The following is a 27,983-nucleotide window of genomic DNA, read 5'->3' as shown; positions in this document are numbered from 1 at the left end:
CTAGAAGCAGAGAATATGTAATATTTTTTCTATAGGAGAATGATCCGTCGTATGAATAAACGCCAGTTTCAGTTTTTCCACGGAATGACTGACGTTTCGCCAAACATTCAATTCGCCAGTTTCCGCTAAAATTAATACCAACGCGATAACGCGAATAAAAAATAAATAAAACTGCAAATTAAAAAATATTTTCATTTTACATTCGTTTCACGTTCCTTGCATTATATGATTCGCTAGAACGCTTTTCTTATGCAAATAGGAGTTTCGTATTCGACGGAACGCAACGTTTTTATAATTTTGAACAATTTTCAAGCTTCGATACGCTACGTATAGATTAACAATTGACAAATTGGAATTAAAGTCGAAAATTGTTCAAAGGTTTCAATGCATTAAATGTAAATTGGCACGAGGATAAATTTAAGCTTATGCTTATGGGGTATGCTTTGATAAAGAATTAATATACTGTTGCAGTTGAAAACCATTGAACCGTTTAAACGCGCTAAATTTAAATGGAAGCGCTGACAAAACCAGCAGACTGAATTTTACCGTGGCCACGATATCGATTTATAAAATATTTCGTCGAGGATATTCGCAAATATCTTCTTATACATGATACATGTTCCCCAGAAATAAACATATGTATTTACCATGCATTCGTAGTTTTCTTCGGGCAGAGTTATATCGGGTGTTTCTCTATCGAACTTTTCGCTCTTTGCGTTCAATTTCTTTAGTTTAGTTTAGCAAAGAATGTTACATTCAGATCGAACAAACAATTCTCGAACGTAGTGGTACATAGTCGTCGAGATTCGAGACGGAAAGAAAAATCGGACGATCGATTAAAAGCAAATATGTCTGTCCTGTAACGTAACCCGGTGAATCTGTAAATAGCAGACATTCAAAACGTTTGGAATAAAGGAACCATGGAATAAATTTTAGGGTTGAATCGTGTGCCCGGAAAGATCGCGAAAGGGTATTTCCGAACTCGAGAAGTCCCGATTGAAGGATATCAATGAGGAGACCTTAAACCGAGCCCCGCCAACCGATAAAATTCTAACAGGAAGTACAGAAATTCCTTGAAGTATATCCACGATCGAAAGAAGCTATAAGCGCCGCCATTTCTCGAAAGATGAAATGAAATGCGTATTGTCAAAATTATTCGTCACGAATCCAACAAACGAGAACAAATATGGCAAGTATAATAATATTTTTCTGCCAAGTATGCTAAAAGAACGATATCGATACGTCGATTAATTTGAAAATACACACATGTACGTAAATATCAATCTAATTAATTAATTAATATATTATGGGCAATGCATATTCGGGTTAAATTATAATTTATACCAATAATTTATCGAATAGGACAATAAACGATGACGATATTAGAGGAAAACGGCTAATATCGACAATTCATTTCCTATTTATTGTTAAATTCTGCAATTTCATCCGTTTACCTTTACAATAACAACCGCGTTATTAATTTCGTAATATCCTATGAATATTCTGTTGTAATGAAAATTACATCGGCAATTGATAGCGTTCGGAGGGTATACTTGAATAATTACGTATCGTGGAAATACAATTAAATTCGATTAAAAGAATATCGATATGGCTTTTAAACCGTTATACTTTTCTTTCGCCAATTAAAGCTATGCACGAAATCAACGCGAAATTACCATGGTAGGTTAATAGGAGTAAAAACTGGCTTCGGCGAAGTTTGTTACATAAAGGGTTAATTACTTAGGCGATTAAGCCGGCCAGATAATAAGGCGGAGGGGTTAAACAACCTGGTTGATCGATTTAGCTTCTCCCACTTCATTCATTACTCGTTTGAACCGTCGGGTCACCGATAAATATTTGTACCGTTTCAAACGTTCTATTAAATTCTTCTTCGCGTGCACGTTTCATAGTTTTAGTCAGAGTTTTCTTCGACGTTAATCATTTTTACATTTGTTATAGGAATTAATTCGGACAATTCGATCGTTTCAATCAAGTTACTCGTGAAATTCCCAAAATAACTATGGATTTACCGATTGACCTAAGGTACGCGTCTCTTTAACGAGAAATAAAAAGAATCTTCGTCTTTCCGATAGATTTTAACAATGTATCAGGGGAGAGCGGTAATCTAGATTATCCGAGTAAAACTGTACGATTTATTGATCACCCATCACCGGCACAGACGACATTCAGTAAGTATCGTGTAATAATAAATTAGAACGTTTCATCTTCGTCGGTCAAGGGACTCTAAGACCGAAAAAGATCCTACGCCGAGGGACTCTATCACGAACGAAAGTAAAGCGGACCAATCCGAAGCGAAATCGACACCTCTGATTAGCCCCGAGAAAAAGGAGAGCCCTGTGAATCCTTACAATCGAGCGGATTGGTCGAAAATGAACACGAAATGGCCACTTCCGGACATGGACGACAACGAGATCAACAGCGTTAACAGTTTGTCGCAGCTTGACTGCGGTCCATTTCCGAAATCGTACATGGACACGTGTTCCTGTTGCCCTCGGGACATCTTTGACAAGCACGATGCCGACACATTCACCAATTACAAGGGTATCGCGTTCAAAGATGCCTGCTGCAAAATCCACTGGACGAGGAAGGAACGTTATCAAAATATTAAAGCGAAAGTCGATAGAGCCATCAAGGTAACAGCTTTTCGCTGTTTAGACACTTTTGCAAATATCCGAATTTTATACTTCGTTTAATGCAACGATGGTATAGTGGCCTTAGGTTATTGTCGTTCGATGTTCACGAACCTATCTTACTACACCATTACATTTTCAAATATTACATTGTATTTATTATTAAAATATATTTTGAAAAGCGTGACACTATCGCTTTTCAGAGGCACAAGATATTTTTGATACGCGGCGAATTGCCGAAATTGAAGGAAGCTCTGGAGAAAAGAGGTTGGGTACAGAAATACGAAGCCACAAAAACAAGAACTCTACCTTACGGTTAGTTTCCTTACCGAGCCTTAATTAACTTCTTCTTTCTTTCCTCACATTTCACTAGTTTAATTAAAAATTAACCGCACGTACCTAGACGAAATATCTAAATAGAATGGTATCCCGTTTAATAGAACTTTTTCGCCAATTTTTCCTATCACAATTTCCAGATTTAAGTTTACCTTGGGAAATGGTTAATGTCGGTTAGTTAAATTTTCAGGTAGCGTGGCGAGCTTAGAGGCGAGATCGCTGGGCGACTTAACCCAACACGATGGCTCGCTGAACGAGAAAGCGGTGATCTTTGCTCTGTTACGTCACAAATCTCCAGACTTTATATGGGACTGTCGAAACGATTTCGTCGATTGGCATCGGGGATTAAGCAGCAACACCATTCTTAACAGATACCAGAAACCTTCCATCTACACTTCCAAGGTTAACGTTGTCTCCTCGGTTTAAAACGTTTCTTGCAAAGATGAAAAACGAGCTGGAAGAGTTGCGTAGAAAAATTAATGTAATATCTTATTGTACCTAACTCGATATCGATCCGAGCTGAAATCGCGTATTCTCCGCTGTTCTTCATCCATGTAAGAAAATCAGCGTACACGTATCGACGAACGAAACGAGTTAAAGCTCGTCGACCAAATAATTTAGTTAGGAATGGCACGGTTGCTAGAAGAAGCTCACTGGTTGTACGAGAAGGACGTGTCGAGCGTGTTGTTCCCTCGCAGTTACAACTTGAGCAGAGAACCGAAAGCGTTCCTCGATGATTTTCGTTTGACCGCGGCAGCCGGTTTGCTCAAGTGGTTCGTTCAAACAATGCAAAATGACCAAGCCGTGACACAGAACCAGGGACAACGTTTCATTCCAATGAGTCGGTTGGAATTTGCCATAAAACGTTGCGAGGAATTTATCGCTTGCGAAAATCACCAGAACATAGATGAAGAGTTTGACATCGAGCTTTCGGAAGAGGAATGGAACTCCTTTCTTGACGATTATGCCGCGGCTGTACACGATTCCGCAACAATCGAAATTACTTCCGAGAGAAGCGGAGAACAGTTACAAGTACCGTAGATTCTGTTAATGCTCGAGCATCGCTTTAATTTAATCGATATTTTCCATTTCTAACGAAAGAAATTTTTATCGAGTACGATCATTGTTTGAATCAGAATTAATATCGTACTTATTTCGTTTAATTTCGACGTCGGTTTGCGCGTGTACAAAGGTAAAAGCAAACGTCAGAAAATTAAAAAATGAAGTTCAGCGTTTGAATCGAACCGCTTTGTCCCTGAAATTGAATTCACTTTGATTAATTTCGACACGGGCGTGTCTTTCATTTTGCGAGCTTCTGACGTTTACTTCAGCCTCGGATTACCTCGCTCGTAAATCCATCCTACGCTCCGATTTATTGCGTAAAATCGTTTGCGTGGCGCCCCTTTGACCAATATCCGCTTGCGTATTCCGCGCAGAAGTATCTCGAGGTGACAAATACGGCGTTGTCGAAATTGAAAGATGTCGATCCACAGTACGAGTTGAACGGAATGCGAAATATCTGGATTTTAAAACCGAGCGAACTTTGTTGCGGAACCGGAATCAGTATATCTCATAATCTCAAGGACATATTCCGGAGAGTGAAGAGTAGACCAAAAGATTATTTCATCGTCCAAAAATACATCGGTAAGCTATGCGTCGATTAACATTTAAGCCAAATGTTTTTGTATCGATGCCATGAAATTTTCCAGAACGTCCTTTGTTGATTCACGAAACGAAGTTTGACATAAGGCAGTGGTACCTCGTCACCAGCACGTTCCCTATGACTATATGGTTGTTCAAGTAAGCGAATATGTGTTTTTATTAACGAGAAGAATAGTTTCTATGGACGAGATCCTATTTTGAAAATTGAAGTTCGATCGAACGAGTTATCTGAAAATATACAGGACAAAGGAAAACGAAAACACAATAAAGAAAATGTATTATTAAACGCGTTTATGAGAGATACTTTCTGAAAAGATTTCTTAAAAGTAGCGGTTCTCAAATTTTTCTGGAAAGCACTTCTCTGGTCTAGGTTCCTGTAGATTCCATCAAAGAATTTTTCCGATCCTTTTCTGTCCTTTTCCATCAGGGAAGGACTGCTTCGGTTCAGCTCGAAGCCGTACACCTTCTCAACTTATCACGAAGCGATTCATATCTGCAATACCGCCATTCAAGAGAAGTACGACGAAGAAAGAAGGCGAAGGAGGAAACGTGGAATTTCGGAGGAAATCGTAAAGACGATCCGTGATCAAGGATGGGACTGCGACAAGCTGAACGAATATTTAAAGTAATCTCTCGACCGGTTTTCGCTGTTCGTTCCTCGTGTTTGACGATAGCTCGCTATTTAAGTATTCTACGTGTCGAATATTCGGTTCGACGATACTCGGTATCGATTGAAACTTGATCGCTCAGCGAAAGTTCGATTAATATCGTTAACGCGAATTAATTGATTCCGTACGATCTCGTCGAACGAAATTTTATGACCACTAGGCAAACGGGATACGAGGGCGAACCGTATTACGAGAAGATCTATCCGAAAATGGCAGAAGCTATAGTTCTAACGATGCTGGCCGCTCAAGAACACATGGACAGACGGCGATGCAGTTTCGAGTTGTACGGTGCGGATTTCGTCGTGATGGAGGACCTTTCGGTCTGGTTGATCGAGATCAACACGAATCCTAGGATGCATCCGCCAAGCTCGAGAATCACTAAACGCTTGTACTCCAACGTGCTCGAGAGCTTGGTTAAAGGTTAGCAAACTACGATTCCTGGAGGGATTCGTAGACACAGACGAGTTGTTGGAAATCGAGGCTGCGGGTGAAAGTTTCCTAGGTTGATGGTCAAGACAACGGGTAGTATATGTCTCGGGCTTCCTCGCGAACACTTCAACAAGCTTTTGAAATCGTCTACTATCGACTGTCGGTTCCTGGCTTCTGATTAAACAACTTTGCTTCTACGGCATATTACGCGAACAGATCAGACTTTCTTTTTGTCGCGATGTTTCGTTCACGGTTAATTAAATTCCTTGCAAACTCGGTCGAGCAAAATCGGTTCGATTCATAGATTCGTATTAATCCTTTCACGAATCGAAGCAAGCGCATCTCTTATTTACGGTCCTATAATTGGAACATTATTTTGTCGCAATTTGAAAAATATCAAAGTTTCGTTCGAACCTTTGACGCTTTCAATAACGATACAGCAATTACGAGAAAAGTTCAGCTCTTCCGGCGCATTCTCGGTCTCCGACGGGAGACCTTTGATGTATTAAGAATCTCATTTTTGTAAGTACGCGGTCAACCATTGATACGAACCGAACAAACATAAATAACTAAGTGAAACAAAACCCGGAACGTTCTCAAAGAATGGTTTCAGCGGCGATTCTGTAACAACCGGTGCACTGAAAACGTACCGGTACGCCGTGATATTTAGAAAGATCTAAATACACAACAGTTGTTGGAAATACGAGTTGAAAGGGTTGAACGCGGAACAAAGCAACGATTCGCGATCGTGTACAGAGCCGACCGCAAACGTATATGTACGAAATGCACTCGACCTCGTAACGACGGCGAGAAAAAAGAAGAGAACAGAGAAGAGAAGGGACGAATTGGGGGATGAAAAAAATCGAAACAAAAGGAAAAACGGGGCAAATTGTCCGTTATAGCGGGTGATCTTCAATTTGTTTCAGTGATAATGGACGTGCCGGTGAACGCGGTTGCGGATACAGGTGGATTCAGTCTGGTCTACAAGCAAAATATACCCGACTTTCGGCCTTATCTCGGTCCTTGCCTGTTCGTCTTCGGTAAGTCGATAACGTTGCAGGAGCATCCGCGAAAGCGGGATAAAAAGAAGAAGTCGAATGGTGCGTCCAAGCAGCAACAACAGCAACAACCACAGCAACTACTGCCGCAACTACCACAGCAACCGCAACACCGTGCATGGACTGCTCCGCCAATGATTCCACGTTTGAGAGAACCGAAAATAGTCGACTTTATCGACTACTTGAACACCGCCCGCTGCACTGCCGCCAACTGATGCGCCTGCTTGTTATCGTCGATGCATCCACCCAGCTAACCTACAGACTGTTTCAACGAGAGCGCGCCGTACAAAATTTACCGATTTCTCGCGCTCAAAGAAATTCGGAAGATCTCGACCATTCGCAGGTCGAAGGTTTACGTTTTCAGGATACGAGCGATTCAAAATTTCTACAGGCTGAGAAACGCGTGTAAAATACCTAAGCGTACTCACTGTGGACGTCGTTGAACGATCAGAGACCGATTATATTAGAGTTTATTTGCCTAGAGGGTCGCAGGTGAATGACCCATCACTGTTTAGTAGTACTTGAACACGCGCGTACACGTATTTACTAGGGTCGTTGATTCGAACCGAGTGTCTCACGGGTACCCTCATATCTCGTAAATCAACAGTTTGATGGCTCCTTGTACGAGAGTATCTTTGTAACCGTGTATCGATTATTCCCGGTTTTATCAATTTCCTAGAAAGCGCTTCGATAATTATGCGCTCGACTCTGAATCGTTCGTATCTTGCGAAGCGTGAAACTTTTCTAGCAAATGGAAATTTCTACGGATCGATAGCTTTCTGATTTCCGAGGTAACTTATGCGAGAAAAGTCGGATGTATCGCGGAATAGTATATGAACCCAAGGCAGACGAAGCAATTAACGTTGTCGTGAACTGGTGCCGTTGTCTCAGCGACGTCGTTTTTTTCGGCAACATCCTCCCAGAAATACCGGGTAAAAAAGAGAATCCAGTATTCGTGCAAAGTCTTTTATATTGTTCGCGGTAGAGTAGGGACGAACAGTGCACAGAAGTAACGCTTTGTCTTCGCGAAGCGCACGCCAAGTACGCGTCCGAGAAAAAAAGAATGTACCCTTTTCCGTGAACGAACGTTTTATATAAAATATTTTGCTGTGCACCACATTTCCTAAGTATTATACCGTGGAAATACAAAAGGACTTCTCGTTAAATTTGTAAACCAAGTATTTCTTCATACCAATTAACGAACGAGAACAAACGAAATAAATCGACAACGTTTAACGTTTTAATACGATCTTCGTTGAAAAATAATGCTTATAAAACGCGGCGAGAACATAATTTTCAATAGACGGCACATCGAACAGAAAAAGAATTCAAAATTAAAGACAATCGTTTTATTGATATGTACATACAGTAAATTTATTTACAAATAATACAATAAATTTTGACGTCGTAAGTTTATTCGTTCTTGATGATATATCTTAACAAAATACTACACTCTTACCGATTATTGTGCCGTGCTGATATTCGAAAACTCTTTGGTCACGGAAATTTAATGTAAATGTAGGTAATATCCGGTTTTACCCTGCGCAAATATATACCCAAAGAACGTTAACGATCATGGGCGATGCGATTCGATCGAATCGCGCTGTATTATCGTATCGGGTATGTATTTTATCTTTTCTTCTTTCGTTTATTCTTCCACTCTTCTTCTTATATAAATATTACGTTAGCTACTATTAAAATTATAAAACAGATCGGTCGTGTCTTGGCGTACGAAGAACTTCCATCTCCGTGATGCATGGCAGCCGGATGTTCTTCTGCAACAGAAACGTTATCTTCGAATAGTATAAAATTGTCCAGCTTCGAACGAGCCAATTTCGCAATGTCAACGATTTCCGCTAATTTCGTCAAATTCCATTACGGCTGACGGGGAAAAGAATCTGTATACAGACATATTAAAAATCCGATAAAACAATTTCTCACCGCGCGTGAGTTTACGATGAGTCGATTGTTATCGAGGGAACGAAAGTGAAAAGTTTTACCTGAGAAAATCAAGCGACCAGAAAAATAAAAAGGACAAACGAAGACCATGAAAAGCGGTGCGTAAACCCGATCAAGCGTACTAAACGATATTATTTCCCCTGTCTCGTTAACTTTTCTTTTCAGACACATCGAGCGTTGCGGTTTAAAGGCGTCGCGTCGCGCGAGTGCAACGATTCGAACAATTAAGAGAAAGAACGCGAACAGACGTTTGTGAGCGGACCAGTCAGGACGATGACGGTAATAAATCAGCGTCGCGCACGACGTGTCGCATCGATCTGCATTCGCGTCAGGCTTACCTGATGCCGTGCGGGCCATTGTATCGAGCAATTAACGCTTGAAGTTGATAAATAACGTACCGGAAATTTGGCTTAACTTATTTCGAATTATCGTTCGATCCACGCGTTCGCTTTCAGCCAGTGATAAGACACTCCTTAATAATTTATACGTTACAGGGGGAAACGATTGTTAGTCTGTTCTCGGCAACGTTGTCCTGCCAGCGGACCGTGTACTCGGACAAAATTCGCGGAAAATCACGAGTCGGTCATTTGTACGTAGCACGTACAATACCGTGATCCGCTAATCGGATTAAATCGAGTCAACTTCGCGCGTCTTATCCGTGCGACGACACGCCAGATGTTTCGCTTCGAGGGCCTTTCAGCGGTTAGTTGGATCGCGGTGACAGTCGAGTCCAGTACAGAATCGTAACGCTGTCGATTTCGAAGAACTCGAGTGAAATATTTAACTAAAGATCGATCGGTGGTCGGATGTCGCGAGCTCGTTCGAAACGTTTCGGATCAGGGTAACCAACTTACCGTTAACAACGTGCACTTTGATGCTGCTGGGATTCGCGTTGCTTGGCTCGCAAGTGTAAATTCCGGAATCGCTGGGCACCGCTTTCTGGATCATTAAACGACTAGTGGTTTCCGGTCCTTTCTCCGTCACCAGGCTGATACCACCTCTCGGTGAGTCAAAGTTAATTACCTGCACCGATAAATTACAATTATGTTCACCGGTGTTCGCGTGCTCTCGGCGGTTCGCGATACGTTAAAAAGGGTTATCGATCAACGGTAATAACCGCGTAGGCGGCAGTTACTCGAGTCCCGATGCACGTACGCTATCTCAGAATCACCGGTGATCGTAGCTAAAATTCCTCTGGCTCGTAATTCGACGCGAGCAAAAACTATCGTCAAATAGAATTTTGATGGTGGCGCTTGGCTGCATCGTAATTGCTAACGGCCCGTTAAATTTCACGGATCGGACGGAACTGTTCAAACAATTCGGATCACGATTCAAATATTCAAACTAGAAACGCAGATGTTACCGCTTTGCCCATGATACAATTACCGGCGAACGTAACTTGGTCGAAGATGATTTCGATCTGAAGTCGAAGTGCCGAACTCTACGTAGTCGCCATTTCCGAACATCGACTTTTTGGTCGACGAGCTTTCCTAACGAGAAAACGATCGCGCGCAGGAACACTGGCCAACTCGTAAATTACTCGTCAAGACTTTACAAACGGGTTACAAAAAAGATTACGATTCCGTACTCGAAGAAAAATGTTCGCGTATTCTGTTCGATAGGTATGGATTACATGTACGTCCGTGGAACGGTGTGTGCGCGCAGCTAAAAAGGAACAATATTGGATCCCTTAGGAACATCCGACTTTTGGTTCGCGATCATTTCCTCAAAGCCACCGAGCTGGCGTCTGCAGCTTTCTCATATTCTAGTGGAAACTACCCCTAACCCCTTCGCCGATGTATTCTCGCGTTTCCGTGTAATACCGTTGCCATGCACGAACACAAAAGGTATTTTGCTTCAAGGTGCGCAGGAAGAATGGTAAAAAGATAGATATACGCGAGCCGCGTTTCCCTCGATGTATTCCCTTTGAGTTGCTACAAAGAACACCCTGTCAGAGTGTGAAATGAATACCCTCAACTATCCACACGCGCGGTATTAACCGTTCATCGTGTGTTACTACGTGTACCGACGAATAATCCACATCTTTTTATCGAGTTAGACGCTTGCTTTAAGCTATAAACGTACTTCTTCTCGTTCTCTATTTATCAACGACAATTTGTAGCTACATTTAGATCAGTCAAGTTACTTACGTTCGTACGGTGAAACTCACCTCCGTATTGTGACTCCAGATCATCATGGGCGGCGGTTCTGGAGCGTATTTCACGACGCAAGTCAGATTAATGGTGCTCCCTTTGTTCACGAATAGATCGGGAGCTCCAACTATTATAGTAATCGGTTCTGAAACAAGAACATTATTTTGTTCGATATACTCGCTCGACTTTATTCATTATTTCGATTCTGACGCGTCGAATCCAGGTTAACCAAGTTGCCCTCGAGTAGAAAGGAATTCTTTCAATATTTTCTCTCCGAGTAAAGAATTACAAATTGACACCCTCCAATAAATACACTATTATAACGTCTAATAAGTTGACGTTATTTCTCGTAACTCTTACACGAGCGATTAAAAGCAAAGGTCAAGCTTCGCGTGCTATTCTATTTTTATGCAAACACTGTCGACAAGAAATTGCGCGAGATACGTGTAAAAAAGGAAGGGGTGAATTAGCGGTGAAAGCTAGAGGAACAAGGTAACAAATAATCAAACAAGTACGACAAGATATAATATTAAGCGAACGTAGAATACTTTTATCGCGAGGCAAAATATGGAAGCGGGCAAGAGGTTAGGCAACGTTTTCAGGTCAAGTCAGTGCGATAAGATCCTCTCATTTAATAGTACGGCCCGGTTAGGATATCAGAGCAGTCATTAACGGTATACCTGGCGAGGATATACGTGCTCGCTCGCGGACGGCCTGGTTTCACCTGCTTTGTATGCCCGCATGAAATCTTTGCACGGATTTCGTACGTATCCTCTATTAACTTCTTTCAGGCCGTTGCAACACATCTCCGCGTCTATCTTGGACTAAATTTCAAACACATCGATCATAGATACGCACTGCTTACCCTCCCTTCGTCATTTGACCCCTCATTTTCCTCCATCCTCGATAAACACGTCGTTTTAATCTATCACGACTATCGGGTTAGTCTCATAAATTTACCGACACCTACTGGGTTTCAGAAAATTACAAGATTCGCGAGATACATTTTTATTCGATCAACCGTATATTATTAACCATATTTTTCCATATCGTGGCCCGCGGTTTTTGCTCCCGTAAATTAATTTCCGGACGAATTTTCGAATAAGATAAGATACGATCTTATTTATCGCAACAACTTGATGCAGCGCGACGTTTCGATGGAGCGGAATAACGCATCGAAATCGGAGAATTAATCGATCCACGTGCTGTACGACTCATTAAATCGGTCAGATATTGGCGTTAAACGCGATCGCGAATATTCCACGGTTTTCGTGTTTACGATGCCCTCGGCGCAAATGTCAACTTTCGAAGTGAATAATGATCGCGTTTCTACCAAAACGATTTCACTTGTAATTTATCGAGCAATTTTCGGCCGTGCCGATACGCGGCTGAAAATTTACGGAATAATCTTCGAACGAAATTAAGCGATTAACAATAGCAACAGACTCTAGCGCGAACACGGACCAGAGTCTAGCGCGAACACGGACTTGAGCGACGTCGTTAGAAAATCAATCGTTCCGGAGCTGTGTGGAATGTATGGATTCCATGTTTGCTCTCGGTAAATTTGTCGATTGATCAAAGTCGAGTAACTTATAGTACACATTCGGTTAACCTTGCGCTTCGAATTTTAATCGGCAATCGTGTATCCGGTAGCGACGATACGTCTAGCTGAACTTACCAACTATCGTTAGGTAGACAGCATGACCGATAGGCGGTGTCGTTGATATTTGGCACTCATAAATCCCGGAATCCTTGCGCTGTGGATATCGTATCCTCAAGGTCCATTCTTCGGTGTGAGGGTAATGCAGAGCTTCGAAACGTTGGTCGCTGGTGTAGGTGTAACGACCGACCGTTAACAGGTGTATGTCTCGATGCCTCACCCAGGAAACCTGTGGCAGAATATCGTTTTTAAACAACGTTTAGCGGTCACCATACTCGAACACGCTCCTCGAACGACAATTTTTTCAAGAAGCAAAAAGTTGAGAGGCGGAGATGCGCTCGCTGTTCAGTCTACTTTCTACTTCGAAAGTTTGTCGATCGAAGAAAAAGTAGGCCAAACGGAGTAGCGATGGCAATGTTTGCGATCGGGTAAATGTCTTTCAATGTGATCGATTTGGAAGTCGATAAACGGATAGTACGCGGAAATATCAGAACTACGATCATTATTGACGTGGACATAAATCAAAACCGAAATATGTAAATGGATGAAAAACGGACAAGAAGTGTACCGAAGTGGGTCGATAACGTTGAAGAGACGGACAGAGTGCGCGTTACAGGACAATCGGAGGGAGAAGAACGATCGGATGCGTGATGATCGACGAACGGACTAAACGCGTGTCTCGAATGGACAGCAAACGAGTGGTACGTGGACTACGACGATTCTAAACCACGCAAAGCATGACGAGCATATTCTCGGCAAATCAAACGTGCCCAGCTCAGCTTTCATCGCTGTTACGCATCGTTTTCATCAGGAAATTTTCAAATTTTCAATTCTCGAGCGGCCGGACGCCATAAAACAATGGAGTATCCGGCTCGCAGATTCGACGTTTTGTCGAATTTCACCCGAAAAATTTGTCTATTCCACCCGATATCTCGCAATATTTTCGCTCGAATCCCTGATACGATCGCAAATCTTTCGAATCGATAGTTGGCAAATTACAGTATCGTTTCGCTCGAAATATCAATTCCCAAATATGAAAATTTGAGAATTACCAATTGCCAAGTTTACGTACTCGAGTGAAGTCTACATATTGTAATCGACCGATAGAGTAAATGAACCGAGAATACAATTTCGTGGAGTGCATTCGCCGGTTTACATTCACGTTCGATCGGCCTTAATTGCTGCTTAAAAGCTGACTGCCAGATTGGAAGGATGATCGCGAAAATTGTATTTCGTTCGAATCGTTCCCTCGGCCTGTTGTTCGAAAAACTTGCTGAAGCGTCGAGGAAAAACGATTTCTCCGGGACAAGAAGCAAGAAGAACGAACGCTCGAAAAAGTGAAATGCATTACGTTGAAATTCGTGGGAAAAAATTTCCCGCGTAAGCGCGGTCTCTCGATCTCGTTTACTCGTGAACTAGTTTAACTTTTGGAGACGGATTCAAAGCGAAGAGTGAAATTAAAAGGTTCGTTTTTCACGGCAAAAGTATTTCACGATATTAAATTGCAATGACCTACTGCTGTTTAAATAACGTTTGCCCCAAACGTTTATACCGCGTTACATTTCGATGGCGATTGAAAAATTTTATTTGCGTATATTTGCAGGATTTCTCTGACATCTAGAATTCATGGTTACGTCCGTCGTTTAATTTTGTCATTAATATTCAAATCGGATTATTGATACTTTTTTGACTCCTATCCTATTCAAATTTCCTGACTGTAAATTGTTAACGAGTAAAGTTCAATTTATTTCGTGTAAATTTCAACCGCTCGAGTTTCGAAGTACGAATTTATGAGATTATGTTTACGTTAAACCTTGCCTTTTATACGTTAACGTCATCAAGTTTCTCTTCTACGCTGTCATTATCTTTTGATGCTGTTTTTCCTAATTACGGAACGCGGCGAACGAATAGAAAGGAAAGCACGAGGGTGTATAATTCGGAGGAACATAGTCGACGCTCTTTCGATTATGTGGAGGAGTTTCGCAAGTGGGCCTGACAAACGAAGTTCGATAGCGAGCTAGAGGTATTCTCGAATATTTAGCGCTGAAATGGAGCGGAGTATTGGAATTAAAGAGAAAACTAAAACATCGGAGTGGCTTAAAAACGTAAAGCCTATTATTCGCGAAAAACATCTTGAAACAACTTTAAGAACATTAAAGATGTCTTGTCGTACGGCAACAGCTGCAGCAACTCGGCCAATTTTCTCTCTTAGGGAGTCGGTGAGAGATACGTGAACTTGAGTAGAGAGAAGGAACGTTTATGACACTGGATCGTCGGAAATCTTCGATTTCATAGGTGCACTTCCACGGTTTATGAGTCTTCTCGGTCCAGCCCTCGAAATTAAAATTTCGACGACCGTGTTAATCAGAGGAGACGTTGAAAAGATAAAAATGACGTTAACCTTTCATAGAACTTTCATTACTTTCTCCGGTGTTTGCGCATGGCGTGGCACGAGGAGTCTTTTCGGAGGTATTACGTTTCGCGGGTGCATAAAGCAATTTCCCCATAACGGTGGCTCCACTCGAGACTAGGCGAGGCTCGCCGGATGTGACGTCACCATGGAGATTCGGTATTGTCCCAGTTCGGCCGCGAATCTGGCAGCTGCGGTGGCCTGCGAGTTCTCGAGATGACACCGGTGTGTCATTGGCATTAGTCGCGGCATTGTTTGCTGAAATCCGAGCGAAATCTATGCGGCTCGCGTGATCGCGCGATCGTCGTTTTCCACGCGATCCTCGCTCTGCGTTCGCACGCGACTAAAAGCGCTATTCACCGATACTTTCCGATCGAATATCGCGACGAGGTGTTCTCCGGATCGCTATCGTTCACTTACAGCCGCGCTATCTGTCTTTATTGTCCTTTGGTTCTCCCGCAAATGGATCGGACGCGTTAAATATGTCGTAAAATCGGATTTATTTATCAGCGTTTTCGAACCGATTTAGGGGCAATTCTCCCGTTTCGAGAGATAAATCGAAATCTACTAACGTTTTTCTCTTATTGCTTCAACGTAACTTGCTCGTTAATCCTGCGGAATCGTAAACATTTTAGAGGCGTAGTTAAAAATTCTATTGCATAACCAATTAAAGAAGACAACGACGAATCTTCCGATCAGAGTTTACGGACCAACTTCATTTGCATCAACTAGATATCTTTACTAACGAATACACTAACAGAATCCGAACGAGCTTAATCTCTCTCCTTACTCGCGGTGCAACCATCGCACCGACGTTATTTTAACGATGCGAAGCTTGTAAGAAGGATTACATCTATAATCCGATATGTCAGTGCGCATCGTTACAATCCTGCTTCGTGGACTTTCGTAGCGTCAAGGATGGAAATTGGCGGAGCGAGCGAAAGACATAAACGCGTAAATATCCGTAGTATGGTAATAAACGAGCGAGGAAAGAAAATTCCTGTACGATGTATCCCCTACTTTTAAGAACACATGTAGAACATTTCAACGAGTTTACACGCGGCACATCGAAGATTCAGCAAAGACGCATCCACGTTACATTCGCGCATCGTTTCCTATAGCATTTCCCCATTGTTTTTATCATCGCGGAGTTGCAGGGTCGTTTTCGTATCGCTCGTAACCCGGTGCTCCCGATACGCGTAAAATTCGGAATGAAACGTCGGCGATGGTATAGGTGCGCAATTATTATTCGAGGTCGCTCGAAAGAACGAGAAACCGTTGTACACGGGTAGGTTTAACGTGGTCGTCCTCGACATTCTCGGAGTTGTTTGCGCGGTGAGTGGTGCCGTTAGATGCTCGTCTTACGACTTCCGCTTCCATTGACGCTCGCGGGGATTACAGGCTCTTGCCGTGAAAGTAGACAGCAGGGAAAATGGGATCCGCAAGGGAGACGGAGAGAGGATAGATCTCGAGAAAATAAGGACTCTCGCTGATCTTTGTCCGGATAAAAGAGACCGGGTTACGCCTACCACGGTTCGTACGTGTGAGCTCGCGTGTGCCAGCTTTTCTTTTCTCTTCTCTGCCATCCGAGAAGAAGCATGGAACGGTGTAATGATCTCGAGGGTGCTTTGTTCCTGAACATCCTAATCCAGTTGCAGCTTGAAGAACGACCGAGAGACGAGGTTATAATTCAACGTTTCAAATTTCCTTTGTTCTCGGGAAAGAATAAAGGATCTTAAGAAACACGAGATTTCATTTGCAGAATGTAACCGCATCTACTGGCCGTCCTTTCGTTTAAACCTTCTTAGACGTTTTAGGTCGGTAGCAAATATTTCTGAAGCTGCTGTTGGAAATTTTCACGCGTTACATCGACTCGATGAGCCCCTGCACTCTCGAAGTATCGAACAACGTATAAACTGTGGGAAACGAATACTTTGGATTTGCGAAGGTTCGAAAAGAAATATCCAACTACCGTAAAATCGTTCGAGAGGCCCATACGCCCTCTTCTCCCGTGCTCCTCAACTTTGTTACGTACAAGTTATTCTAACTTTCGCAGCGGTCTCTAGTATAATCGTTAAGATAGAAGTTTCCGTGTGCGTTTCGCGTGTTTGCAAATCAATCGACGTTCTGGCGTTCGTTAGAATCAAGTAAGATCAACTTTGAGCTATTGTAATTGCTTCCATCGGGAGGAAGCTTCGAGCCAAAGCCAAACTACCGTTGATTAGCTTGTGGTCTCTGTATGCCTACTAATGAAGACCACCATTATCGTTGGCGGTGTATTAACAGCGGGTTCTTAGTTGCTTTACCCAAACATACACGGATTATGTATCTTCTCCTTTGAAGACTGCCAACTATTTCCGTTTCCAAAGAGCATTCACGATCCTTGTATGTCCACGTATCGTAATCACGGTGTCCTAACTAGCAGATTAAACCCGTTTTCCAAATAACCGGAATTTATGCAAATAAACGTCTTTGGAATTCGCGTCGTGTTTCGTGCCTTCAAATTCGACTAATTTAAAAACTAATAGAAATCGTTGGTAACTTACGGTTCGATTTCCTAGGTTCTTCACTTTGCACACCAAGTGCACTGTTTTCCCCACCAAGCCGGTGAAGTTCGACTGCATGGAGGTGTCGAAATGGGGCCCCGTCCCAGGAGTCGGCCATTCCTCCAGAAAGTCGGTTCGAAAGTTTCGTAGACATGACGCTATACCACCTGTGAACCAAATCAGTCAATTATCATCCGATCCTATATTTCTGCTCCGCGTTATCGTGCTTAACAATTCGCTCGGAAAGGGAAACAGGAAACGAACATCTTACATCGAGTTACCGATACGTTCTCGTTACATTTGATTCAGGTATAAATAGTTAACGAGAAGGAGATAGGTAGGGAGGGGAGTTTGGAATTGAATAATCTCGAGCTAACTGGCTGGCTATTCAGTTAAGCGATCTCTCTCTCGAGACAGATCTTACGTAAAGACGGTGTCTATGGGATACTCTGAAAAGGCCGTGTACTTTCAAAGAAATTAAAACGCATCGACCATTTTCGCGACGTTTCAAGAAACCTTGAGTCGAAGAAATAATTCGACATAAAAGGTTATCGTAGAAGGGCTATAAAGCTGTACACGATCTCAGCTAATAAAGACAAAGTTATTAGCTTTGTAACAAATCCTGAAATCATTTTGTCCGGGTAAAACGGACGATGTAACTGAAAATTCGACGCTCGAAATTTAACCAACAATCGAAACGGGATCAACGAGAAAAACTGAAACACAATCTTCCCTTTGCAATAAATTGTACGCGGATCATGTGCGCGTAAAGTAGCGCTTCTTCGACAGAGGGAATCCTCTTTCTTTTGTTTACCGTTGTACGAACTGGACTAATCGGATTTCTGCTAAAGATAATTTCTCGCGCAGAATCAAGTTTCTGGTTCGCGTAATAGATACCGAGACGCGCTATACACGTGGAAGACAGAAAATTATGGTTACGTTAGATTTCGCTTTCTCGAGCAACAAATTTACCGATCGCGTTTTACTGGCGAAAGAAACGTTCTTCACGGTGAAGTCGTTTCTCGCGAGAGAATTTAAGACCACCCAGTACCGTGAACTCTTAAACTTTCGAGTAGAGTAGAGAGAGTAGCGTGCACAGCGCCAACCACGATTTCGTTGCTCGTGCTTCGACGAAAATTAATTTTACCCAGGAACAGTACGGTCGAATTTTCTCCGCGACGTGTCTCGGCTCTCCTCGAAACTCTCGCACACTCGGTCGACCGACAAAATTGCACCATCCTTGTCTAGAAAATATTTCCGGTCCGATTTTAGATCCTTTTTGTCGAGCAATTTAGCCGAAACCTTGGCTAAATTTTACTTGCGTAGCTCTCTCGATCGCGAATACCGACAGCTCAGTCTTCCATTCGCGCTCGAAAATTAATTTCACGCTAGAATTTGCAAGTGTAAAGTCTTTTATTTTTTGTTTGTTTGCTTCTTTCAGCGAGGTTCGTACGTTACTTTATTCAATTTTGTATTTAATTTCATCTTTGGTCCGATGGATTTTCTTCCAGATACTGACACAGAACAATACGTGGCTAAATGAATTCTAAATTGACTATTCTATTCATCTATTCGAAAATGACGGAAGTTTGCTAGTTTAAATACGAGTGTATTCGAGCGACAGATAACGCGAACAAAAGATTTGTCAATCAAATAGAATGCTTTAGTACCTTAATAACTGTTTTAGAATGATTTTACCCTACTAATTTGAACGTGCTCATTTCGTCGAATTTTTCTTCGTCAAACAACCGAAAGTTCGACCAGCTTGGCTTGTACTCTACAGCTTTTTCCACTGGAAAAAGAGGTCAAATAAGTTCACAGCGAGTATCGGATAATCTATAATCAGGCGGCCGGGCCGGAAATTAATTTTACGCTCGAATCTACTAATCCATCTTTGTTCCTCTCTTTCGAGGCAGGTCCTTTCTATCTCCGATCGACGTTCTTTATCTCTTCCGGAACTTTATCGAAGCATTTCTACAACGGCAATAATTACCTTGCCAGAATACCTACATATCTTTCCGCCGACAAAAGTTGAATGATACGGACGTTATTGCGATTGCTCAAAAACGCGAAAATTAACGCTTACAGTTCCCTTTTAACGCGAATCGGGAAATTAAAAGGTTCGAAACTACCATGAATCTGTCTCGCTCGATAAATGCAGGTATTTAACCATAGTAAAGCGATTCAACAAAAGTTACCGAAACGAAAGGTTACTTCACTATTACGTTTTATTAGATAATCTTCGTTAAACGTTTTCGAATAAAATTTTACCAAATATTGGACTGTTCGCGTGAGTTCCAATTCCAACTTTGATACGATTTGAAAAAAAGAGTAGACGGAAGCGAAGAATAATGAAAATGTTCTATTAAACGCTGGATATCGAATCAGTAACCAATCCGATTAACAGAGGGACCGTTCAAACGTTTGGCAAAAAAAACCCGAACAGCCCTATAACCGTAAAACCGAAAATAACGAGAGCTTTTGTCGCGATGAAAATGTAATATTAAACGCAAACTCTTTTGCGATATGTACAAATAATTTCAATGTTGTTCCGAACGGCGAGAGAAAATATCGGAAAGCATTAACAGAAACGAAGCAAACGCGAATAATATTGTTGTCGCCGATAATAATGATATTGACAAAATAATTATTTCGTTTCATATGAAATTGAAATCGAATGTGAAATGATGCTTTACGACTTATTTATTCTTTAGCGATACTCTATCGATAACGATGGTTTCATAGAGCAGTCACACGCGTTGTCCAAGTGGATGAGTTTCCAATGAACCAACGGTAGCGTTAATTGCCGCGGGACGATAAATCAGTGACCGGAATTTCCGTAGTTTACTTAAAGGAAAAATCTAAAGTAGCAGGACAGTTGAATAATTAACTGGTACATAGAGCCGGAGAAGTTTCCGAGAGAACAAGCTTCTCGAGGCGCGGTAACGTGGATTTTCCTTTGCTCGTCACATAAGACGTCACGTTTCCGTCATCCCCGTTCCGGAACTTTCGAATAGCCTCTTGGAACGCTCCAGAAGCGAGTGGATGACTTTGCACTAGCTTTATAATTATTTGAACCATGCTGGTTGCCGCTTGTCCATCACGGCTAACTACCAGAGGGCTCCTTCTCGACAATGAAGGACACAGGATGGTTTGGTTGCTCGCCACAAAATCCTATTTCGCTTCACTTTACCCTGCTACCCTTCTCGGGACTCCTTCTTCCACTCGAATGCAGGTTTTACGATCGGTTCGCTTCGCTTCTATCTCGCCCAGCTTTTTATCTTATCCTCGCTACTCTCGCTTTCCATTAGTTCATCGGTTGCGACGTTTAAATAGCCACGAACGATAGTCCTTGCCACTAATAGTTCAATCGTTTCCAAATAGATCCGTAAATTAAAATATAATGGTATCGCAAGCGAGTTTAAAAATGTAGCGAATTTATAACTTTGACCGGCAGTGTGCTTCTTGTTTCCGATATAATATCAGTAGCATCGATGAGGTTTCGTAAAAAAAGTATGTAATTTGATTGAAACACGAGAAAAAAAGGTATCATCAGCGTAAGTGGTACGCTTTTATTCCACGATAAAGGTGACGTCGTTAATCTTTAGAACGGAATAACGGAAACAATGGCACGTTGATATTCGCAGTTAATTTCTTGTACCGTTCTCGAAATGATGATATTAATTAGACCGTTTAACTTTGATGGGCGTGTTACTTGTAGCGTGACAATGCTTTATATCGGTTATTTAGAATCGCTTGTTTTTAGTTGAGATTTATTTCGCAAGGTTCGTTTCACCATATTCAGACCGTCGATAAATCGAATTCCTGGTGCCCCCGAGGAAAATATATTTCGCGTTTCTGCGGAACTCTCTCGCGTATTCTTCAAATGTTTCCATGTTACTGTGTGCAAGAGCAATGTTATCCAGTAGTATAACGCTAAACAAATCTCAATGTTTTCAATAATCCAGTCCTATCGGATTCACGTTATTTAATGTAGCATACATTGAAAAATTTTAACGCATTTCGCATTCTGACGTCCCCTGTCGATAATATCAAATACTAACTCGATAAATTAAATGGAATCGACGGCGAAATTGTTACGATTAATCGTAGCGTATAGAGATGACAATTATGCGAGATAATATCCGATGAATTTTATCGTTATTACCGTTAACGCGGATTCGAGCAGAATGAGAATTATCCAAAATGTGATCCCGTCTCCCACTTTAGTCGACGGCAAGCAACCAGTCCCAAGATGGGTAATGGAAAGCAAACGAACGGTCGAATCGACTCCGTGGCTCATCGAAAAAGGCTAACAGTGCTTGGCTTTGCTTCGTCAAATCGGCCTCTTGACGCTGCTCTAGTCTCGAGGGAATTGCTTCGAGAAAATGGCACGATTCTCTTGTTACGCAGTTCTCTGCACGGTACAGCCTTACCGAAGCGTTAACAACTAAATATCTTCACCTACATTTCCACGCTTTTCTGATATTACCTCACGGTCCATTTCGAATTCAGATCTTCCAATCAGGACACGAATAACGAAATACGTAACTCCGATAGAGTTTATCCATATGGAAAAAATTGGTAAATATTCTTCGACTAAATGAGTCGCGAATAATGTCACGTTCAAGACACGTCATTTCCGCTTACGGGGTTACGATAATCAGCTTCGTTCCTCGATGTAACGCGACACCGTTTGCGCGCAGAAGAACTTGGTTGCAAAGTGCAATCGAATAAGAAAGCACAAGAGCAGCTAGCTTTATCCCCTAGTAAACCAGAATTTCCCATCGATCGCGTTACGGCTGGCCGAATCCTTTAATCCACGAGTCTTTGTAGCGTACAAGGATGACGCGAGAGCGGATCATTATTTTCGTTAACGCGCCGCTTTGTCCAGACTAGAGTCTTGGATCGAGTTGGTTAGGTGGTGAACCATACCGACGAAATCCGACGGTAAACCGAGACTCTAACGAGCCGTCGGAATTATTCGCGTCGTTTCACCGAGCTACGTCATAAATGCGAGACTCGTACAGTTCCTACAAGCTCTTCGTACTTTAGCTTGTATCGACGAATCACTGCGTCCGATTCGTTCTATGGATGGGCGATTGAAGCGAATTCGAGAATCCATTTCCCATGACGCTGTTGGGATTAAACGAGGCGATTCGCATGCGAGATGCGGCATATTCTCTGTTACAGGGCTATTATCGCGTACGTTAAGACACTAAACAGAGCTTAGCGTAAATGAACGAGAGCTTTGATACTCTTTGGATACAGTATCTGAGAGCATTGCGCTCAATTTTATTGCAAGGGTCGTAAAACCTGGAACTATCCGCTACGTGTGCGGTACCGCAATCGTATAATTCGTTCATTCTTATTTTCTTTACTACGTAGTGGTATTAGTAACATGTAGCAGATGTTATTAAAGAAATTTAGAATCTTCCACGATTACTAATTCGTTTGTAACGCGTATTTTACATGGAAATTTTTCGTGGTAAAATTCCGCTAAGTCGGTTCGTTGTCTGCAAAAAAGGATTAATAAGCACCGACAGCTACGAGCTTATTTCATTTCATTCCCGTCATCGGCAAACGATCTGTAAATCTAACCGTTGAATTGTTTCTGTCGTAAAAAGGAACGACTGACAAGAACAGACCACAGCCGGGTTGGCGAGAGAGTTTCCAGAAAAACTTAATTCCAGGTTAGCCGGCGTTGCGCTGGAATCGTTGAAACCTCGTGCCGTCGAGCACGCGAATCAAAATCCAACCCAAGTACTTTCTTCTCGACGTTAACGATAAAAATAAAAATGAAACGCGTTACCATTAACCATAAAAAAAACTGGATACGTGGTCGCTACGGTAATTGTTTCTTCCGTAATTCTCGATATCGGTCACGACACAGCTGACAACAGCAGTCGGAGACGTAAAATACCTACTAGCTACACAAGAGTCTCGTTATTTCTCGACTTCTCCGCTATTAATAATACTCGAACGAATCTACTCGAACGAGTCTACGGAAAATCATCGTTTAGTCTGAGCACTTATAGTACTTCTATTTTAAACAACTTTTAACGGAAACGATTATTTCGAGTTTCGATCGATACGAATAACACCGAAATGTAAAATAATCGAGTTACGATCAATAGGTGAATCGCTCTTGGCGGAAGTCGAAACGAAAATGGGATATTTATATTCTAATTGAAGTCTTTGGGAAAGAAAAAATGATGGGAAGAGAGTGTCGAGTAACGAGAAAAGTAGAAAGGGTGTAAAGCAACAGTAGAAAATCGTGTTCCCATAGCGTGTTTTCTTTCAACCTACGTAACAATCGCCACGAGTTTTTCAGGATTGCGGCAACGTTGGGCTGCGAATGCATTCGTTCGCGAAGAAAAAGCATTGTAACCGTTCACAGAGCCAGCTCTCCAGAGGGAATCTCGACGAGAGGTGCGCAAAGAAAAGGAAACGCGAGCAAAGACGAACGAGAAATTATTTGTGCGTTAAATCTTGCCACTGTTTCGACTCGACACGAAACACAACATCTTTTTCCGTGGCCCGAGTAGGACAATTGTATAATGTACACCGACGAATGAAAACGTTACCGAAAAGAATATTTCTTTCCGTAACAATCGTTTACACGGGTATACAATACATGGTTCTTTTTAAAAGTAGTTAACGTCTAAACCATGCAAGACGTGGCAATTGTTTATCGATTAGCAATTTCGCGCCGTGATCTTTGAAAACGAAGCTAAATCGATATCGCGTTCGTTCGCTATCAGAAATATCGAAGGTGGAATCGTTTTGGTCGCTGGTGCGTAGTAAATTAAGCAGGATCGACGAAAAGAAGATTGGATGTAGCCGATCGAGGACAGCTTCCATCGTCGAGGGTGAAGTTCATAAAATTTAATCAAACCCAGAGATATACGAGCCTCCATCGTATTATACTCGAGTGAACGCGACGCGAAACTGTGCGTCAAAGTGTTGTGGGATTCGAAAATACTATCATGAATAATACAAGCACCGCGTCAGCGTAGAAAAGAAAGGATCGATTTGCAATTGAAACGGTAAAGAATTCGTCTTGGAAGAAACGTCTGTTTCCGTGGGTGCGCTATCGGACCGTTTAACGTTCGATAAACGCTCGAATCGCTTAATCGAAGGACAACGAGTTCTTCGAGGAGATTAAAATATTTCCGTCGGCGAGTCGCGCGACGACGAATTTCCTCTCGATTACGCGACTGGTCGTTTCTCGCGCAACTTCCAGGAAGTCATTAAAATTGTCGAATCGCGGCGTTAACGAGATAACCGATTAAATTATCGGGCGACTTACCAAAAGAAATGATAAAACAGACGAGCACCGGAAGAGAAGTAGACATCGCTTGTTCCTCGGCGGAAGTTCTTTCACATATTGATATACTATCTCACACGCATTTCAGTCTTTTAACTCCGCAGTTGCGTATCTGATGGACGAACTAGTTTCGCTAACACTGGTAGTTTCTCGAACAACTTGACATTTCACTGGATCGTTATACGTACGATTTTTCTTCTCGACGAACGACACCGTTTTACTCGATTACGAATGTTTCGTTTCGCGACATCACCGACGCGTTACACGCGAAAGAGAAACGACCGAATCTTACGAACACACCGCGTATTCATTCCGTCAACTTGACCGACTTTGCTCGTTCTTTCTTCTTACGAAACAAACGGGCAGCAGCAACGGGGCGGTTTCGAATTCCAGCGGGCAAATTATTCTCCACGGTCACAGGCAGAAAATGTAACGGGAACGTTGCCGTTACGCGAACCGCTAATGAACGTAATTAACGGTACGAGTATTTTGTCGACGTTAGCGTGCCACTATAGTTTCAGCTCGTATAAGATCCGTCGAAATGACAGGTGGAGAGCGAGAGAGAGAGGAGAGCGAGAGAGAGAGAGAGAGAGAGAGAGGAGGGAGAGGAGGGATAACCACGAAGGCTTTCATATGCCTTTTCACCACCGCAACATCGTTCGCGATGCATTAGACGGCACTCGTTAAAGTAATTTCCTCGTTACACACGTTTCATCGAGCGTTCTCTTCTTCGTCGCACGTCGTTACACTGTCGCATTGTCTGGAACTAGCGTGGTTTCGCTCGACGAACTTGTTTAGAGCCTCATCAGTCCATTGTCTGGTATACGCGAGAGTTAATCGCGGAGTTGATCGAGCGTAAGCATTTGTCGTAACCTCGCGATCGCTCGATAACGGTGTTTATTCCGATTCTACCGAGCGTACAAAGCGAACACCGGAACAATACCAGAGAATTTTTCACGCCACGGACACCGCGCACGTATCCGTGTCACACGAATGCTCGGGAAAACAGACCTCGAGATGATTCACCGACAGCTTTTCACCTCCAGCGTCCCATGGGATTCGAGAGGGTTTCGCGCGATACGGCAAGCGATCCTTGTTCGCTTAGCAAAACGTTTTTCCCTTTCGGATACAGAATCACGATACGAGCGAATCGTCGATGGACGAGCACGATATGCGCTGCCGATTCCGAGATAACGAAGGTTACAGTTCACTTTGGTACATAAAAACACTTTTCACTTGCTAAACGTTTCGGTCGTTGTGTAGTACTCGAGATCCAAAGCATCCGACGTTGACTGGCAAATATTCGACGCTTCGAGTACCGACGATGTCCCGATCTCGTTCGAGTATTCACTTTTCTATACCGAAACTAAACGCGTTAATTCGTTGCCTCGTTGCGTTCGCAGTAGCGATCCTCGAGATCCAAAGAATCCAACGTCGATCAACGAGTACTCGGCACCGTGAAGATCAATATCGATTTCCTTGGAAGATCGCGAATGGAAAAAAGTTACGGTCCACTTTCGTGGACAGAAACACAGCGCGTTCTATCGATCGACAGAATTTCGTTAAAGATCGCAAGGAAGGAAGCGACCGTTCACTCTCGTAGATCCAAACATCTCGAAGATGTTCAATCGTATCGTGGCGTACGCGAAGCTGGCCCGAGTCCTGGTAGCTCCATTCAGCGTGAATCGCGAGCGAAGGAAGTTGGTGCCAAGTTCGATCGGTCTGGAAACGATAACCGTACGTCACCCAGTTTCGTCGTCGAGAGTGCAGCCAGTATTACGAGTGTTTTACGCGTACCACTCGATTGTTCGCCTCTGGTCGGAGATTCGCGGCCAAAGTTGGATTTACGCGACTAGTTTCCCGTCGTGCTCGAAAAAGCCGCGTTAACGGTCCTTCACTGGTTCGGAATCAAAAAAGCATCGAACGACGATCAACGTTCAAATATCTGGCGCGCGTACCGAGAAGACGGTCTCTGGAGGGTCGTAAGCACGTCACGAATCACGATTCACCGGTTACGTCACCACAACACACTCGGAGGATCGATCCGAGTATCGTCGGTTCGCGATACGCTCCACAATCACGATGATAATTGATCCGCGGTATCGTAACTGAAGCGTCGATAAAAAGAAAGGTTCGTCTGTCGCGAGCGCAAGGTGGTAATCGTCCAGGGTAACGGTTTATCCATCGGAATCGCGGTATTTCCGAGGAATCAGGTGGTTCCGAGTCGGAGGAGCGGCGAGGTTGTCGGACGTGTCCGCGGAAGGCAACGCGCGCGACGCGACGGCAGGAGGTCGCGGCTCTTTCGAAACGACGATGCTCCCGCGTCAAGGATAGCCGAGGGACTACATTGCGCGAGCGCCGCTCGGGCTTCGAGCACGCAGCCGCCCCGTGCAGCCTGCACGACTCTCCGAGCTCCGTTACACCACCGTTTCGCCGTTTCGCCGTTTCACCGTGCAACCGTGCAACCGACCCTATACGACCCGCGTTCCTATTTCCCTTCTTTGACGGTGTGCGTCGAAGCGCGTGCGCGCTTACCTGTGCCCGCGTGTCTATAGCTTTGCTTATATATCAGCCCGTTTTCCCACCCTGCTGCCCACCACCCTTCTTCTTACGCTATTTCCTTATCCTTCCTCTTGCTTCTCCTTTTCGCTCTTTCGCCTTGCCGCTCTTCTTCCCGTGCTTCTTCCGCTTCCTTCCTTCGCATCTCCTATCTTTTCGATCTTTCGCGCTTCTTCCACTTACCCGTTTCACCTTCTCTCTGCAATTGGATTTCCTCGTCCGCCTCCGTTTCCTTCCTTTGCCTTTGCTCATTCTTTCTCACCGTCTTTCGCGCAGTTCCTTTCGTCCGTTGTCGTAATTCTCTTAATTTGGTCGGTAAGAACGTCTATCGATGCAGGATCGATCATCGATGTATAAATTGCACATCGGGTAAAGGAATCGATAGAACTCGAGGGCGGCTAAGTGCGGTATTTCTTCGCGGCGAAGGCGTAAAGTAGATCAAAGGTCTCGTTTTCCTTTTAAGTGGAATGTTAGATTTTTTACGAGAAATTTCTAGGATCTATGTGTGCGTATTTTGTTTCGAAGAATGAAAATGCGAAAATGCGATAAAAATGCGAGCTCC

At 43.0% G+C, this 27,983-nt stretch overlaps 3 protein-coding genes across 5 annotated transcripts in view; 1 reads left to right on the top strand and 2 right to left on the bottom strand.

The window, feature by feature from the left end:
* The window catches only part of LOC100877958 (lysosomal acid glucosylceramidase-like), a 42,454-nt gene extending 38,027 nt beyond the window's left edge, over positions 1-4,427 (bottom strand). Inside the window, exon 1 of the mRNA XM_012285203.2 lies at positions 4,330-4,427. The gene's annotated coding sequence lies outside the window, so the exon portion shown is untranslated. The remainder of the gene's footprint in view (positions 1-4,329) is intronic.
* On the top strand, positions 822-8,220 carry LOC100878071 (tubulin glycylase 3A). 2 transcript variants are annotated; one of them, XM_076532186.1, is made up of 11 exons: positions 822-1,189; positions 1,960-2,043; positions 2,240-2,654; positions 2,855-2,966; positions 3,178-3,389; positions 3,609-4,019; positions 4,424-4,631; positions 4,697-4,787; positions 5,077-5,274; positions 5,478-5,737; positions 6,673-8,220. In XM_076532186.1, exons 2-11 carry the CDS (start codon positions 2,021-2,023, stop codon positions 7,017-7,019), a joined length of 2,277 nt encoding a protein of 758 aa, XP_076388301.1. In that variant the 5' UTR covers positions 822-1,189; positions 1,960-2,020; the 3' UTR covers positions 7,020-8,220. The 2 variants fall into 2 exon arrangements, with proteins under 2 accessions (XP_076388301.1, XP_012140590.2); XM_012285200.2 differs by having other exon boundaries at positions 2,216-2,654.
* Positions 8,139-27,367, bottom strand: LOC100875904 (defective proboscis extension response 8). Of its 2 annotated transcripts, none has more exons than XM_012285196.2 (6): positions 25,571-27,367; positions 17,533-17,699; positions 12,595-12,805; positions 10,934-11,061; positions 9,618-9,786; positions 8,139-8,579 (listed from the first exon to the last, which is right to left on the bottom strand). In XM_012285196.2, exons 1-6 carry the CDS (start codon positions 25,617-25,619, stop codon positions 8,473-8,475), a joined length of 831 nt encoding a protein of 276 aa, XP_012140586.1. In that variant the 5' UTR covers positions 25,620-27,367; the 3' UTR covers positions 8,139-8,472. The 2 variants fall into 2 exon arrangements, with proteins under 2 accessions (XP_012140586.1, XP_003703245.1); XM_003703197.3 differs by having other exon boundaries at positions 24,845-27,362.
* Between the last annotated feature and the right edge of the window lie 616 nt (positions 27,368-27,983).

This window comes from Megachile rotundata, chromosome 5, assembly GCF_050947335.1.
Source record: "Megachile rotundata isolate GNS110a chromosome 5, iyMegRotu1, whole genome shotgun sequence".
In the NCBI taxonomy this organism is placed as follows: Eukaryota; Metazoa; Arthropoda; class Insecta; order Hymenoptera; family Megachilidae; genus Megachile; species Megachile rotundata.
This window is presented reverse-complemented; position numbering and strand designations above follow the sequence as displayed.